The sequence below is a fragment of the Aquila chrysaetos genome, chromosome 1 (genome assembly GCF_900496995.4).
Source record: "Aquila chrysaetos chrysaetos chromosome 1, bAquChr1.4, whole genome shotgun sequence".
In the NCBI taxonomy this organism is placed as follows: Eukaryota; Metazoa; Chordata; class Aves; order Accipitriformes; family Accipitridae; genus Aquila; species Aquila chrysaetos.
In genome coordinates this window covers 75,450,030-75,468,515 of record NC_044004.1, presented here as the reverse complement: position 1 = coordinate 75,468,515, position 18,486 = coordinate 75,450,030, and the positions used below count along the sequence as shown (strand labels likewise).

Below are 18,486 nucleotides of genomic sequence, written 5' to 3'. Positions count from 1 at the left end.
ACTATTTTTGCATCCTATTTTTTATTTATATATATATATATATACACACACACACACACATCATCTATATGTGGTGCATGTATATAAATATGGAAATATCTGGGACTGCAGTAACTGAAAACTCTTACTACATAAACGTTAGAAGAATGTTTATTATCAATCCATACTACTTTAACTGCGGGTGTTTCGGAAAAAAAAGCAGAAAGGAAGACATCATAACAAGGCCTTGCAAAAAGAATAACAAGACTATCAGGAAAGCTGTGGTCCATTAGTTGCAAGATATTTGCAATTTGTGTTACAGATACTTTTAGATCACATAACAAAAGAATTATTTGTTAATACCTGGAGAAACATGACAACTCATAGTTTAAAATTTTACTACTTCTGCTTTTTACTACTTCTGCTTTTGATAGATTCACTTCTACTGAGATAATTTAAAAATAAGAAATAGGGCATTTCTGAACTTCTAAATTCTGATTAGTAAATCATTGTCACAACTAGAAGGGTTATCCTAGTTGCTCTTTAGCTCTTGCACCTTCTCCAAACCATGTATGATGTTAAATATCGCAGTTTTAAGTAATCCATACATTTTTTGTGACTCTTTCAGGTAACCACCAAGTACAAGCACAAAAGATCTTTATCCTCATTTTAAAGGCTCTGAAAATTTAGGCGGTATGTTCCTGAAACCTCTTGAAATGAAAGAATTGGAAAGAAAAAGAATCCTTTCATCCCTATATGGTACATGTGCACATTGTGTCATAGTGAAGAAAGTGAAAGGAGGCAAAATCAATTCACTACTGAAAACTTACAAATGAGATAACTGCTTTACACTGTTGTCCACTTGCAACAAAAGACATTGCCAACACATGCCTGTAACAAGCCTTTATTTCCTCTGGAGTTTGCCTCAAAATAAAGCAAGTCTCTTTGACATGATCATAATCACTGAGAACCTCCAGGTAGATTAGTCTGCATTTTAACTGCAGATGGGACACAACATGAAGAAAATTAATTTTGTAACTAGTGTTTTATCAGAAGAGCTTCCATTTTTCAGCTGCTCATAACAACAGTAACAAAAATCATGGAGACTACAACATTCTTTTTAGTCATTTCTCTACCAAATTCTGGTTTCTAAGTGTGCTGTGATATTGAGCCTCTTTGATTGTTAGCTGTACTTGGTAAAAGAGTCTTACTTGCCTACATAGGGGAATATTTTTAAGTATTGAGATGCCAAAAAACCGATAGTGTAATTTTCAACAGGTCCTATCATCTGAATGTACATGATAAGCTTCCATCAGCAACTTCCAAGATGAGGCCATGTATCAAATTAAATACTTTGATACCTGTAGGAACATATTTCGCTAATGGTCACAAGAGCATTCCAGACGCCTTTAGAAGGCCTTGAACAGAATAAACAGGAAGACAAAAATAAGAAAGATATCAATTAGAAGAACACAGGTATGCATTCCACGATAAAGGGAACTTGGCACAAAGAACCTCAGTTCGGCAGTTTATCTTGACCAATTTAGACTGAGACAAGTTTCGCATGTTTTAGTTAGTATAACCAATTATGTGTTATGTTTATGCGCGTGTACAGTGTTGATATAACCAATCATTAAGTGTGACTAGGTGCGTGGACAGTGCGTGAATAATGTGTGTAACCAATAGTAAAATAGCTAAATGCATGTACGGATGTAACAAATGTATAAAATGATGTCTGATGCTCTAGTAAAGGGTCTTCAACTATGATCATATTGATCTGTCGTTGAGTCCATGATTATGCTCCCGCAGATACCAATACAACACTCAGTCTGTTGACGTGCTACTGAACAGAATCTCTGAAATTGAAGTGCCGTTCTTTACATCTTCACAGTGCAGCCTTCTCTATCCTAGTGTCTGCACAGGTGTCAACACTTTTGGTTCTTGAGAGATTTAAGAATACTATTTAGTTCAGAAGAATATATGTCTAGATAACAAAGCTGAACAGTACAGTACCGTCAGCATGCTGCCTTGCTACCAATATTATCAAAACACTTTTAAGAGAACTACTCATGATGACCATGCACCATCAATATCTTTTCACATTGAGGAAAACCAAAAATTCTTCCCATTCTTTCTTCATCATAACTTACTGCCTTTCTAATTCTTGCAGCAGTATCTTCTGCAAGTTGAGACATTTCATCTTTCATTTTTTTTATTTCCTCTTCCTTTTGTTTCTCCCCAAAGAGTGCCTAGAAAAAAACAACAACTTGAAATACTACTGATAATATTTCAGTGGTGACATAGTATCTAGCACTGAGAGAAAAAAACACAGTCACTGTTCAAAAAACCTTTTTTCCTTTTTACTTTGGAGTAGCTGACACCGAGACCCAACAAGAAAACAAGCACAGCGAGAACATTTTGCACTAAATGCACATTCTTGTAAATCAGAACCACACAAAAAATTAGTGTCAGTAGATGCCTTTTTCTATTGGGACTTATTATTGGGGCTTTCAGATTTTGGCCAGGCATGGAATTATACAGAAGAAAGCATAGGAACTCAGACCAAAAGGCAAGGCTACTCTCCAGTGTTCTCATCTGCGGCCAGGATCTGTAATAAAAAATGCCAACAATGACGCATAGAAAGTTCTCTGTTAGGAAACTGAATACCTGTATACGCACACACATGCTCCTACATATAGCTAAGCATTTTTTATGGTTGATATACTAAATTACTCATCTCCAGAAAATTAAAAGTAAAGGAATAAAAATTTATAAGCAACTGAGGAATGTGTATGCAGTCCCTTTCATAGTGGGTAACAATGAACCAAACAGCTCTTTAGCATAAAAGAATGGCGAGAATTACAGAAAAAGGTGTAGCAAGGAACCCTTCCCCTGGAGGATGCAAGAAAGCTACTGATACTAAAGTATAATAGGAGATACTGGTCTGAAAAGATTACGGAATGTAGAATTCTTGATGGGTGAGATGAAAAATCCTAGATGGCACACAGAGAATATATAGATGCATAAAGGGAGAAAGACATAAAAACGTCCCTAAAGAATGATATAAATTCAGCCTATAGAAGGTTACTCACTTCAGGCAGTAACATGCCACTTCATTGGTCATACTCTCTTTTACTGCTCCCATTCAATTCAACTTTGTATTTTACTCAACCCACTCTTTTAAAATTCTTCTGATGTCTTTTTGTAAGCTTAGCTTTGTGTGCTTTATAATGTTAATGTAACAGAAGCAGCATCATGATGACAGCCTGTTACTCCCAGTCCTCAATCTCTTACAGAGCAGGGAGAAGCCTCTCTGGCCGCAGTTTAAGACACAAAGAGTTAACAGATATGTATATTATGCTGCATTTATTTTATCCTGTTCATTAATAAACTTGCCATTTTGAAAAATTCAGGATGTTTTAGCCAGAGCAGTAAATTAACAAGTGTCTGCAAATTCCAGTTTATTCTTACTTACAGCATTAATCTCAACTCTTACTTATAACAAGCTACTTATTTATCTGTAACTGTTCGCTCACTGTCTTAGAGATGCGATTTACATCACAATTTTTACTGGGTCACTTCCTTCTGTCAACTTCATGCGAGTTCATAGCAAGTGGCATCAAATGATCTGCTGAACTACTTTTGGATGAAAAATGGTGTTCCAACACTGCTCTGATGTACTAATACTTAGCAGATTGGAAATGTAATTTATACTCCTTACCAGTAATTTTCAAATGAAAGAGTGTTTTCTGGTTTTTAAACTCTGGAAAAAAAAGATTTTATTTTTACCTTTCATTCTTCATATTCTCCCCACTATCAGGCTGTAGGAAAATGCCGTTAAGGATTGCAATATCTTACTAAGAAAAAGGAATTGACAAGTCCAAAGGTGGCCATCAAGAGCTAGAGGATGTAAAACTTCATTTTTCACCCCTTTCTGAACCAGAGCCTAATAGGTAAAGGGAATTGTGGCAGATCGGTTCATAAAGTAAATGAGATGCGGAAAGTTATGAGGAAATTATGAAAAGGAAAAGATGCCACCAAAGGATTTCCTAAATGACTATAAATATATGGGAAGAAAGACTATTACAAGATGATAATCCTCTTTTGTATACCAAGATGAATCACAGAAGTTTAACTGCAGTAATGACCAGAACCCTAAGCTTTGTCAATATTTTAATCTATTCTGGAAGCAGGCCAGAAGGTAGCAGGTTCTCTTTAAAGAAGTTAATTCCTTTTTCTGTCAGAAAAAAGGAGGCAGGTCTGCCTCTTTTGTCACAGAACTGAAATCAGCAAGAGCAACATTAACTTCACTATTCCAAAAGTTAAAAGTAAAAAGCTAGTTTAGATACTCAGGAGGCTCCTCAAGTTTGAAAAGCAACTTCAGACTAAAAGGGAGCATTTATCTCCTTAACTGCTCAACAGTTCAACATGGTAGCCCAAACAGAATCAGTCCTAAGATGCTCCATTTATTCCCACAGACATTAGCTACACTGGGTTTCACTTACTGATGGTTACAGTCATCAGATGTGCATTAAAGTTCTCTCTTGCCAGCAAACACAATTCATTAAATTTCTAAAAGTCTGACTTGAACTGAAGCTTAGCATTAGAACACAAAGACTCCATGTCAGACAAAAGTTTACCAAGCCCTGTATCCTATCTCCTAAAGGGGCAAACAACAGATACTTTAGGAAAGTTAAGAACTGGGAAAACAGGGTGACTATTTTTTTTGATCGATAGACACGTCAAGACTTGCTGGATTAGACCCTGTTCTTCAGGAAGTTTTGGTGGATTGTCCTGTCATGAATTTGACTGTTTTCATACCTATACTTTTGGCATACACATCATCCTATGACATTTCAATCGCATATTGTATATAAGAATTTGTTTTAAGGCTGCTGCACATGTCTAGTTTTCTTGGTTGACTCCTCCTGCACTTTCCTAATTCTCCTATGTCTTGCCTGCAATGGGCTGATCAAAATTGCACATGAAGATGCACTATGTTTAAAGGTATCTTTATTTTTAACTCCCATTCTGAATATTCTATGCATTGTATCGAGCACCACTGAGGATTGCGTGACTGTATTCTTAAGAGACAACCACACCATCTCCTAAACCATTTTTTGACTGGTAAGACTAAATTCAGAACCCAGTATGGCACATTTGAATTTCTTCTGCCATTTTATAATACACTAATAAACACCTTTGCAATTTTTTCCTGACTGCAGACTTCACCCACTCATTACTCAGTCACTTTTCCAGATTTCTTCTGAATAATTAAGAACTGAACACAGAACTCACTCTCTTGGTGACCTATATCCATCATACAACAAAAGTCCTTTTAGTTTTAGCTCTTCTTTCCTAACCATTAATAAATTATAAATTCATAACAGGACCTTCCTTTTTATTCTGACAGCCCAATTTGTTTATAAGTATTAGATAAGAAACCCTGTCAAAAATTTTTGAAAATTCAAGTTCATGTACAGTATTATCACTTAGATCACCTTTATCCAGGCACCGAACATATTCTTTGAAATTTAAACTGTATGACAAGTCTAAGTAATGTATGGTCACATCACAGTTTGCTATCTTATGTGTTACTAATTTTAGTACAACAGACATAAAAGAAGCTTGGTTGTGTATGCATGTATGCCTGTAAGAATATATAATCAGGCACTTCACAACTGTTAAGTGATGAAAGTATTCTAGTATCTAAGAAATATCTTCATCCATTGCCTTACCTGACTTTTCTGTAGGTTAGCTTCTTCTAAGAGCTGTATGCAATCTTGGATTTTTGCAACAGCTTCATATTTCTCCCTTTCTAGATTAGCATACTTTGTCTGAAGCTCTCCGATTTGTTTTCTCCAGGGCTGTTCTTTCTGTTCTCAGCTGTTCAGCATCTTGGACAGTAACACGTAATCTACAAGATAGTAGTAATTTTACTCATTTAACAGTAAGATGCTTAATTAATACTCTAATTCTTTCAAACTAAACTAATGAAGTATTTATACAGAAGTTGCCAAAACTGCCCTCCTGGTTTTCTGCTTGTTTTTGGACAGAGTCTTTGACTTTAATATTCATCAAGTCCTAGAAAGAAACAGAATTAAAGGAGTTAACTCACATATCTGATCTCACAAGATCCTTAGAAGAATGTTGCTATCCTGGGATACATCACTGAAAATGTTCTATATTAAAACAGAATAGAACAGCCCCAGAAGGAATAGTTTCCCTCTGAGGAGGAAATGGAATAATTGGATGTGGGCAATGAAGTTGCAGCTATACCATTAGAACAAGAAAACCACTGGCAATTTTACAACAGCTCAGAAATTCTTATTGTTTAATTATGATTGTCAGTATTGGTAGGAATGAGAAAGGGCAAGAGAGCCTCAGAGGTATCCTCAAAAAAGCCTCAGAAAGTTCCACAAGTGCTGCTGGTTCAATAAAGTGCACGGTTCCAAATATCCATAGCGAGCACTTTGGCAACACTTGGGCTGCCTTTTCGAGCAGCCATGCTTTTTTATTTTCTAACATGTTTGTAACGAAACATACAAGACAGACAACCACTTTATTTCTGTAGAGCCAAAGCACAATTTTTGTTCTACAAAAAACCTGAAGAAAATAATAAAACTAGCTAATTCCTCAAGACATTCTAAAATAAACTTAAGAGCCTCCACAATGCTTAGGCCAGTGCAAGTCATCAAATAGAGGTAGCCACACAAGTCCGTGCAACTCCTCAAGGCAGTACGTGACCACATGGTCACAAGGTTGGTTCCCTAGTAATTATTTTGTTTCTAGAGTTACTGAAGAGTCTGCTAATCACGCTCAGAAGGCTGTGACCAAGAAGGGAAGATAAACAGTCACACAATTATTTCAATAAGAAATTTACAAATTCTTCTTAGTTATCAGGTCATTTGACCAATGTTAATAATTCAACAACTGTCTGTGATACGTGAATCAAAATCACTGTGCTCAGCTACGTGTCATATCCTTGGAAAGCAAAGGTGAGGCAGAAAAAATCCACACAAAAGAACCTGATTTAGTCTTAGATCTTCCAATAGATAGTGCTGGAATTAAAGTTCTACTCCTTAGCAGGTATTCAAACTACTTTTGTAATTAGCATTTATTCTTAAGAAGTGTGCTTTAACAACTTTATTAAATTATCTTTTTTGTATAAAGAACTGAGCTGAACTAAGACCTGAAACCAAAGGAAAAATCTGTATTCACCTCAAAACCAGCTAGTTTACATAAACATTTTCAAATTTCAGTGTGAATGTTTTTCTTTAGAACTCCACCTAAAGCTAACAAGAGTTGAGTAACTAGAATTTATGCACTAAAATGAAAAATATATGCTTCATTTTTTCTCCATTACAGTCAATAAAATCAGGTGGTCAGTTTTATCATTTTAAATACATTGGAATCAGAAGCTGTTCTGAAAGGTTGCAGAATAGAACAAATAAGATAGAGAGAAGCCAGGTGTAAGATATCTGTATTTTGAAGAAACAGAATTGCTCAGAAACACAAAACCCAGAGGCTGAAAAAAACATAGTATTTCATGTCACTTGCATGTATCCTGCTATTAAAATCAATGATATATCTTTACCTTGTTTCTAATTGTTTTATACTAGACTGCATTTGCTGCAAGCGTTTGTCAGATGCTGTTTCTCTTTGCTGGGCAGATATCACATCTTCTTCCTAGAAAGAATATATGTATTATCCAGACATCATCTGAGCCTCCCTGAACAAAATAAAGACACACTAACATAAAACAAGTTAGAGAACAACTTGTGATTAATTTAACGTCAGCATTCAGATAACTGACTAGCCATTCAATTGTAACAGAAAATTATTCCTTTCTCTAGCATACCTTTCTCTCCAGTTGGCCTTGAAGCTTCTCTGTCAACCTGGTCATTTCATCAACCTTAGCATTTGCTGTCTGCCCATCTATTTTGGCTTGCCTGTATAAAGAAAACAGTCTATGAATTACATTTCAATTATTATAGGGGAAGAAACCAGCTCCATTACAACTTTGTTGAAGTAGCTGTGAAGGGCAGTCAGATTTCATAATACTGTTCCTACAGGGCAGAAAAGGTTTCCCCCTTCTTCTCCTTCTTACTATGTGGCACAGTGAGAGAGGAATACCAAATTCATTAAACAACTGTCCTGTGGAAATGACTTCTTAAGGATAGCTTAACAGGAAGGTGTATGTGTTGATTAAATATTTGCAAGGACTAGGCAATCAAAAAATTAAGTGATTCAATAACTTAAATATAACTGGCCACAGATACTTAATGGAGAAATCTTTTTTAGAATTAGATACCACTTTTTAAAGCAATTTGACTAGGAATGAAAAAAAAAAAATCATTAACCACTTCTGAAGAATTTAACTGATGTGCTTTGTAATCTGGGTAGGTTTTATAAGCTGAAACAGAAAAGGAAAAAAAAATGGACTAGTTAACGAACCAGACTTCCTCCTCAGTAGAAAAGCTTACTGAAATACACAACCCTCCTACTCCTCTGACTTGGGAACAGAAAGACACAGAGAGTCCTTCACCTGGGGTGTAACCCAATTATTCAGGCTGCATATTAGGCTAAATTTAAAGACCAATGATTGAATGTATGATAAAGTTAAGAAAGAGCAAACATATTAGATAACCTAATGCAATCTGGAGCACTAATAGTCATGAAAGAAGCTAGAAAATATTCAATACTTTTAAGAATCAACTTCAAGCAAAAATTCCTTATAAAAATAATAATTTTGATTTAATGGCATAAGAGAGAAAAGCATATTTTACCTATATGAATGTCTTAAGCAAATTATACATAATCCTAACAATTCTATAGCAAATACTTAATTTCAGCTTAATTAATCAGAAAAACTAATTTTGTTATAATTTCTTTAAAAAGCAAAACCAAAGATAAAGACATTATTCTCAGACACATGGTCCTTATTGCAGGTCCAAAATTTTGATCTTACTCCATCTGAATCATGCACCTTTCTCCAACAAAAAGTACTGTTAAATTTATGAGGACATTAAGTTGCTTCCCCAAAAATATTTAAAATGTGCTGTAAAATAGAACAAAAACCGAAAACCCAGCATAAGAAGGGAAAAATAAGAAAAAAATAAGGAGGACATAAAACTCAGAACAGCTTAAGTATTAAAAATGCATTTTAATTACTAGATTCAGATCAAATTCAGAGGTGTGTGTCTACAAATTGATTCTAAAGATACAGATTTTATTCTGCACTGTGCAATATACCCTTAACATAATCTTGGCAAGTTCTCTCTGTTTAAAAGCTTTAAGATTCTGAAATGCAGATACACACCCTAGCAATGCCAAGTTTCTTAGCTAGTATGTTTTATCTACAGATCTTTAAAAATATCTCATTAGCATATAGATTAAAACATTTTTAATACCTGCAGCTAAACTCAACAGTTCACGTCACCAGAGAAGACCATTTGATCACTGACTGTTAAGCAGCCCTTCTCCAGAGACGGCTGCTTGTAGTTAATTCAAGAGAACAATAATACAGTGAACTAAATGATTAACTGTATGCAAGAGAGCTTTGAAACACTAAAGCACTAATAGATGTTTTAATAAAAATTCTAGCATATAAATATGCGATATCTGTTCAGACCTCAATTCTCCACAGAAATACGTTAAATATTACATTGTCTCTATGCATGGCAGCTTATGACCCTTTAAAAGCTAGCGTAATAGTACATAAATAGTACGTAAATAGTACAGTGCAATTGTACATTTTATACTGAGTTTATGTTCACACTGATGAGAAGCAATGACTCAGTTCTCAAACACTTCTTAGGGAGTTTTTGCCCAAATGTCAATTTTTTATTTTGGGTGAGGTCAGCTTCTGATCTAAAGAATAAAAGCTATTATCAACCTGAGAATAATTTCCAGCAGAACTCTTAATTTTGTCTTCATTTTCCCAGATGACTTGCCAAAACTTAATCTAGCAGTCTTCCTTTAGGCATGCATACTGGAAATATAGGATGACAATACATCAGGAGCATGTTTGAAGTGTTTTACGGCTACATGTGTCAGATTGTATACTTTGCTATGTATTAATCTTAAAATACTTAAAATTTATCAACACACATAAGCTTAGCAATATCAAAAGCTCCAAAAGGACACTCAATCTAGGCCATACAAACCTAAATAAAACCTAAGTTCTCTTATACGCAAGTTGTTTTTTTTTTTAAAAAATCTACTTTTCCTCCCCAGACTTGTTACTCTATCACCATAAATCAATGTAAATCTATTAAAAACATCCAAAAGGATTAGAATTGTCTGCAATATATGCTATGAAATCCACACAAACTACATCTCTGTAACTTCATGTAAGAGAAACAACTGGTGAAAACATTCCAGACTCCTTTGAGAATCACTGCAACACTTACTTTAGAGCTACATAGAACTGCTGTCATTAGCTTTCTGAGTAAAACATAGTACTGTTTTTAGGGCTGCAAGAACTTTTAGGTGATCTGAGAGGAACGCGAGTGTCATCAGTGCCTGTAATTAGAGATGCAAAATTCCTCTGAGACCCTCTTTGCCCAAAACTGAGAACACCATGGGGAGAGTAACAATGACAGAGGTTGCTCGAGATCATTGCCAGGCAGATTAAACAGTTACAAAGAGACTTCTGAGAAGATGGCAGCTTGAAAGGAAACATGAAAACTTGTGATTGTGGGTGACAGACCTTAGAGTGACAGCCCAGCAGTGAAGCTGTGTTTGACCCTGCCAGGAGTCAGTTCATGGGCATTGCCACCTTTTCCCAAGTCTGAGAGCAGCCACCCCACCAGACTCCAGGAGTAGCCTGCAACCAGCAGGCAGACTCACAGCCCAGGGTGAAATAAACGGGGACCAACGTTATCAGGTGTGTGCATGGGAACTCATGGGGTGCTGTCTCAGCAGGGCACAATCAGCAGACTTCAGGAAGCAGCACAAGTACACATAAAGCTGGAGCACCCACACCTTCAGCAGGAGGGGTGTGCAGACAGGGGAACATGTATATCCCAAAAAGGGAGTATCTGTGCACACGTGCCCACACTTTGATTCCATGCTTCCTGTGGGAGAGGGTGTGCGCACCTATGTAAAAGCAAGCAAGAAAGTGTGTGAGATCAGTCAGTACTTCATGGGATCAATTACACAAGGCTGTTTATAGATTTGTGTTTGTTTATTCATATATTGCAAATGCCTAGTAGCATGGTTTACCTGTTATTATTAATATTGATCATTAATGTATAGGCCACTGATTGTCCATTTATTGATTAATAGCATGCAGTTAACTGCTTTGATTGACTTAAGCCACATGTGTTGAGCAGTCTTGCCCAGCTAGAACATATTAAATCAGAAATCTAGTGTTCTGAAATGATAAGGAAAATGACTACTCTAGCCCTGTGGATACTTAGATGGAAGTCTAAATTCACTCACAATTTCACTATTTATAAAACAGCAACTAATCAAAAATATGCATATATATTTGGGCAAATGTGAGTAAAATTTCAGAGTAAGATGATCCACTAGCTTTCAGTCCATCCCAGGGACATCTACCTTTTAATATACCTTCTTCCTGAAGCAGTCACTTAAGCAGAAAACATGCACTTCCCTTCTACTATCCATGCTCATTGCCATATAGACAGTTAGACAGATCCTTCTGTGTATGCATGGCTATGAATCAAAGAGTTTGGCCATTTTGGTTGTCATGCCATATTTGAAATTATTTGATCAAAGTGGTATCATTAAAGAATTTCAGATAGCTCCAAGGATCAAGCCTAAAAAGGAGTTTCCTTTAAAAAAAAAATTAAATAAAGGTGAGACCAAAGGAAATCACATAATCTGTAATTTTGACAAAAATACTCAACTGGCTGTTCAACCACAACATAAGTGATTTTAAGGTTGTTGGTTTTTTTTTTTTTTTTTTTTCCTAAATCAAAACCATTGAGTATTAGAAATGCAGTAATAAACTGAATGTTGATAGCTTTTGTTGAATGTCTAAAATAGGTTCAGTTAATGCCAATTGCTTTCATATCCACTTATTACGAGTCAACATTAACATGTCAATGCAAGACTAAAGATTTATAGATGAGATAACAAAATGGTAAAATTCAGTACTAATACCCTCTGCAAGGAAAGAAATCCCAAAAAAGTAGGGATATGAAAATGTTGTTCTTTCCCTTTTAAGAATTAAATAGTAGCATGCACAAGCAAAGTGCAAGTGATGACTGAGTTTGGAAATACTTTATTTCAGCAAATACCCTAAATACCACCTTAATCTTTGATTGCTTATCACAACATTTTCCCTCTCCAAAACACACTCCTATTGAGAACAGTTTTTCCATGGAAAAATCTTGGCTAATAAAAGTGAAGTGCTAACAAGTTCCCCTCAAAAACACATCTTCAGTGATTGAGGTAACTTGGCATTTCTAAGCAGGTTCTGGTCCTGAATTTATTTTACAAAGGAAATGGAAAAATAAACATTGTTTAAAACAAATAAAATTCTTCTAGTAAGTAAACCATAAGGTACCAAACAGGGGGTGAAAGCACAATACTAATTTTTATTGCTCTAACAGAAAGTTTGGATACAACCAATCCTGAAAAAAAAAGACCAATTTTAAAACTGATTAATAAATATTCAACAGTGACCAATATTCAACACTGATGAATCTGTCCATTCACTCTAAACCTGTATCTTTTACTATGAGTATTGTCACACAGTAACTTTAATATCTACAAATAGTACAACTAGACTTATTAAACAGATGCTGAAATTTGTATAACACCTGATGTTTACAGTGATAAGCACTTGGCATTACAACAGATACCAATTGCTCTTCGTGTAATATTTTGTATGGGTTTGGAAGAGAGGAGAGGGAACATGTGATGCAGCTGTTCTTTCTTGGAGGGATAAAACCAGTATCAGCATGCATTCAGCCAACCTAGGTGTCTAAATACCAGCATTACCTGCAAAAGCTGCATACAAAATTGAGTGCATGAACACGTGTGCATGCACAAACACACAGAGCCATCTGTAACTGTTTACATAAAAATGGAAATTATTTTTACCATTTTTGGGGTGACGTTCTTTAAAATCAAACGATGAAACTAACTGAAACATCACAGCAGTCCAACCATATTAAATATTTTAATCACAGTATCAAAGGAAATTACAGTAACTAAAATCAAAGGAAAAATTCATAATTAAACAAAAATTTAAGTACATTATAAATTTTAAGCTTATGAACTTAAAAGTTTATTTTAAAAAGCTTATTTAAAGCTTTATGTAATGCTATACAAAAAATATCACTGGTTGATAATGAATCCTTTTCCTTTTTATTGTCAGCCCACAAATCTACCATTTACTGAAATTAAATTTTACTTTGACCTCAGCCATCACTAATTAAAAGAGTTAACAGTTACAGTCAACTGGCATTGAACAGACTTTGGCTGTAAATACAAATAATCATGAAATTGTGTCACAGATATTCCTCTCATTTTCCGTGATATACTTCAGGAATATAATTAACACTTCTCTTACTTCTAACTTTCAAAGAGCCTATGGTTTAGAGCTCTTTATTGAGACACAGTGAATAGAAATTTTATTAACAACATTAAAACTCGAAGCTACTTTGAACATTCAAATTTCAGAACTGCATTGAGTAATTCTGTAACTGGATTTTGAACAAATGTATTCTAATGAAAACCTATCTTCAGAGTCAAATTTGCTGTGATACTGATACATTGTTCCTTTTAAATCAAAGGTCAAATGTTGAATGTTTCAGGCAACAGCTGAACCAAACAATAATTGGAAATATGCTACCCTAATGCTAATGACGCACACATTTCTAACAAACTTAAGAGGCATTAACTGAAACTGTTTTAAGTATCACTATCAAGTCAGTTTGCAGTACAAACAAGGCCCACGATAGAGCAACAGGTTACAAAAAGCTATAGAAAAGATATTAAATTATTACTTAAATTGCCTGGTTTATACCTCAGTTGTTTTCGTAGCTGCTCTAGTTCCACATTCTGTTCTGCTACAGTTTTCAGAAACTGTTGATTGCTCTGCAAAATAAGGAGGTATTTGTAACATGTTTCTTACTGTATTGACATGTTATACATTCAGATTTGTCAGAGAGCATTTCTACAGAACATAGTAAGCATAAAAATAGCCAATAAAGTCTATTTAACACTGTTGCCGGTCTCCAAGCACCAAGGTTTAGGTAGAGTATTTCAGAAAAGCAAATACAGAGTGATGTTACCTAATCCTACCCTTCTTCCCCCGTATTTTGATAGTGCAAGAACTTCCTGAGATGAGGAATTGTAATAGCTCAGACCGACCATCTGCATTCCCATCTAGTTTAGGCGTCGAGAATACCTTGTCAGAATAAGTACCACAGTAGACCTCATACTGCTGGAAAGAATTCCTTTGTTTTAGAGACAGAGAAAAAATGAGCAAGTGCTCCTCCTTCATTTTTTCTATGCCAGCCATAGTGCTGGACATGTCATTCTCCTTCAGCTGTCTTCTCATTTGAGAATCATTCCATATTTTTGTTACTCTACTAGCCTTTTCTAGATCTTACATATACATTTCATTGAGATATTAGAGATGACCACAGCTGCAGGCAAGCATTCAAGATGCTACTGTACTGTGGACTTAAGCACAGTATACTCCTTTTCCCTGACTCCTAATAATTGCTGACATTCTCCTTGCTTTTTTGACTGTTGCTAAGAATTGTTTTCAGTCACTTCCTACTTCTAAAATACCTATTCAAAGTGGTAACAGTTAATTTCAAGACCATCACAGAGTACCCAAAGTGAAAGCTCCCTCTTGCCTACATGCATTATTTTGCTTTTATTAATAGCAATGAAGTGTCAGACAAAATTCACTCAGATACTCAGCATCATGAGATCTTTCTGCAAATTTCTGCAGTTTACTTCAGTTTTCACTACCCCAAATACTTTAACATCAGTAGTGAACACTGTTGCCTTAATACTGAATCTCATTTCCAGAACATTCATAAATATGCTGAACAACTCTAACCTGAACACATCTAGGAAACACAGCTGTTTTACCACAATAACAAAGCTGACTAATTACTCTGTCTCTTTACTTCCTATTTTTCAGTTTGTTAGTTCAAGAAAGGCCATGCTTCTTTATACCATGACATATTTATGTCTTTGGTAACAGACCTTGCCAAATGTTTTTTGGATAATGCAACCAAATGGATTACCTTTATCTTATCATCTGTTTCATCTCTTTCAAAGAGTTCACATATTTCACTCTCTCCTCTCCACATCATCCCTTTCCAATTTTATGACTTCAAGCATTCAGTGATTCTGTTTTGTGAGGTACCTACTACCAATTTGCTCGTAACAGCAGATCAAACAGTCTGTAACTTCCAAATCCTCAGCAAAACTGCTTTAAAAGCTCATAACTGTATTTGCTTGAGATTGTTTTCAGACAGCAACCCCCCCATTAACTCTAAAGTATCTATCTTTAGAGAGTAGTTAATTTTGAGACCATCACTGACTATGCAAGGCAAAAGTTCCTCTCTGAGAGCATTATTCCGCTTTTCTTAATACTGACAAAACAGCTTGTAAACAGGACAACTGCTCACAAGATACAATTCTGTAGTAATCTGCAATATACTACGCAACATTGGTAAGGACTCGATTGGAGCATTATACTGTTTCCAGCACCACAGTTCAAGAATGATGGCACAATTAGAAAAAATTTAAAGGTGAGCAAGAAGAATGATTAGACATCTTAAAAACATTGTCAAAGGACATTTAAAGACTTGACTTGCTTAGAACAGAATAGAAAAAGCAGGGAAAGGGAAAAGGTGGCAATATAAAAATTTTCAATAACAGAGGCACCACAACAAAGAATGCAGTAAACTTTCCTTCATACCTACAATATTTCACACCAAATAAACAGGCTTATATTTTAACAAGAGGTCAGATGTGAGGAAAAGAGGTTCCAGTGACAAAGACAGAAGAGAGCAGACAGCCTCTAGTAGGTTAGGAGTCTTTTTGCACTACCAGTATCTGAGACAAACATTAATCAAAAAATCACACAGGAATCATGTCTTTCAGAGAAGAAGCTGCTCAGCCAGAAACTTCAAGTTTTTCACCTTGATTTTTCTAAGATATTAAAATTGTTTGTCAATCCTGGAAGTTCTAGGCTAAAGCTTAGAGACTAAGAAGTCTCACAATCTATGGATATGGATGAAGCACTAGGAGATGATTAGAGCTCAGAAAAATCCCTGAAAAGGTCAGTGACAAAGACACTGAAGCCAGCAGAGCCAAACTAGGAATCGATAAACATGTGGCAGAGCTAGCCTATATAAGAGGTCATCATCAAAAGAAGCGTGACCAGCAGTTCAAGGGACATGATTGTCCCCCTCTACTCCACTCTTGCAAGACCCCACCCGGAGTACTGTGTTCAGCTCTGCGGCCCCCAACATAAGGAGGGCATGGACCTGCTCAAGCAGGTCCAGGGGAGGGCCACAAAGATTATCATGGGGCTGGAGCACCTCTCCTATGAGGAGAGGCTGAGAGAGTTGGGGTTGTTTAGCCTGGAGAAGAGAAGGCTCCAGGGAGACCTTACAGCAGCCTTTCAGTACCTAAAGGAGGCCTACAGGAAAGATGGGGAGGGACTCTGTAACAGGGTGTGTAGTGATAGGATGAGGGGTAACAGTTTTGAACTGAAAGAGGGTAGATTTAGATTAGATATTAGGAAGAAATTCTTCACTGTGAGGTGGTGAAGCACTGGAACAGGTTGCCCAGAGGAGCTGTGGATGCCCCATCCCTGGAAGCGTTCAAGGCCGGGTTGGATGGGGCTTTGAGCAACCTGGTCTAGTGGAAGGTGTTCCTGCCCACAGCAGGGGGGTTGGAACTAGATGATCTTTAAGGTCACTTTCAACCCAAACCATTCTATGATTCTATGATTTATTCTATGATTTTCTGCTTTGTGAAGATGGTTTTGAACGTGTGACTTAAGTACACTCACCACATACTAAAATTCTGAGTTTAAGTTTACCACTGAGTTCCTGAAGAAAGAACTTGCATAGTATTAAGAGCTACCATCTCAACCACCCTAACCTGCTGTTTGGAAATCAGGAAAAAAGCCATTACTACTTGATGTTTTACTATCCCTAGAGAAGTCTGCAAATCTGAGTGGCACAATTTCTTTTTCAACCAGGTATATATGAAGGACTTTTTGCTTTTCTTTTACACTTTGAAGCTCTGGTAGTGAAAAAAATAATTTACTAGGTCACTGTTCACAAGGTTTTACTTACCAACTCTATTTTCTCATTGGCTATATGCAGTTGCCGAGTCAACTGTTGAAAGCCAGTCAGTTGATCCTAAAAAGAGAATTCAGAGGTTCTTGTAATCATCATTATCATAAAGAGTATATAATTAGAGAGTTTCATAGTCAACAGAAAACATTTTCAAAGAAATTCATACATGTTGCAGGAAATCCAATATGCCTTTGTAGATTTTATTTAGATTGCTTTTAGCTGCTGACCTAGTAATCTGGAAGATTAGATTTACTACTGAAAAATGTATCTGAATTTCACTCAATTACAAATTGCCTCCTTCCAAAACTCATACACACTTACTATCAAAACATGAAAGCATACACAAGTAGTGCCTTTAAAGAGCCACACAGACTATGATACTACCAGAAGCATTTTTGCTAAGAACAGTAGCAGACATGTACCCCTTAATTAAAAAAGGCCTGTATGGATATATTTAATTTGCTTTTTGCCATAAAGGATGTCTTGTGTCCATACAAAAAACTGTTCAATTAAACTCTAGAGTCCCTGAACATGAACTCTGTCATCCTAGGAAAAATAGCATAACAAAGAAAAAAAAAAAAAAAAAAAAAAATCATCTGCAGCGTGCCAAGTGTCTTCAGAGCATACAGAGGACTCAAGCCCCTGAGCTGGAGTATCTACTAATTGTGCTGCGTTTATTTAACAGTCTCAAGGTCAAGTATATGCTCAAAACATATTCCAACAACTCCCTTATTTACTATGTCCAACCCTTACAATGATATCCTCTCTCATCTTCGCTTTCTGTCAATTCTAATTCTAGTTGATCTTACCTATTTCTATTTACCTCTGACAGCTATTTTCTGCTCCTCCATTAAAAGCAAAACCTAAAATAAAAAAGTTTAACTGAAAAGCCATTTTCTGTGGGAGACCAGTGGCATTTAAGAATAAAAGGCAGCTCAACCTCATTCTTGTTACAACGGCATTAAAATCCACCACGAATTTAGTTACCAATGAAAAGTGGAATCTGACACCCCTAAACCCTCCAACAGCTACCAATAACTCTGTATGTTCTACTATGTGTATGTTACCAATAACTGACAATGCAACACAAGAAATAATCTAATAAAAGGAACAGGAGCAAAAAGATGGAACTACATGTAGATAAGAGTCCTCATAACTATTACTTGAAATAATTATGAAACTTGAA

At 35.9% G+C, this 18,486-nt stretch overlaps 1 protein-coding gene and 1 long non-coding RNA gene across 2 annotated transcripts in view; both read right to left on the bottom strand.

Moving 5' to 3' along the window:
- The window catches only part of SCLT1 (sodium channel and clathrin linker 1), a 47,179-nt gene that overhangs the window by 20,362 nt on the left and 8,331 nt on the right, over positions 1-18,486 (bottom strand). The window contains 7 exon segments of the mRNA XM_030018855.1: positions 2,130-2,228; positions 5,718-5,825; positions 5,827-5,896; positions 7,577-7,668; positions 7,841-7,931; positions 13,988-14,058; positions 17,298-17,363. Of these exon segments, the coding sequence (XP_029874715.1) occupies positions 2,130-2,228; positions 5,718-5,825; positions 5,827-5,896; positions 7,577-7,668; positions 7,841-7,931; positions 13,988-14,058; positions 17,298-17,363 (597 nt within the window).
- LOC121233245 lies at positions 31-2,123 on the bottom strand. The gene is made up of 2 exons (XR_005932212.1): positions 1,793-2,123; positions 31-1,340 (listed from the first exon to the last, which is right to left on the bottom strand). It is a non-coding gene; the product is annotated as an uncharacterized LOC121233245 (long non-coding RNA).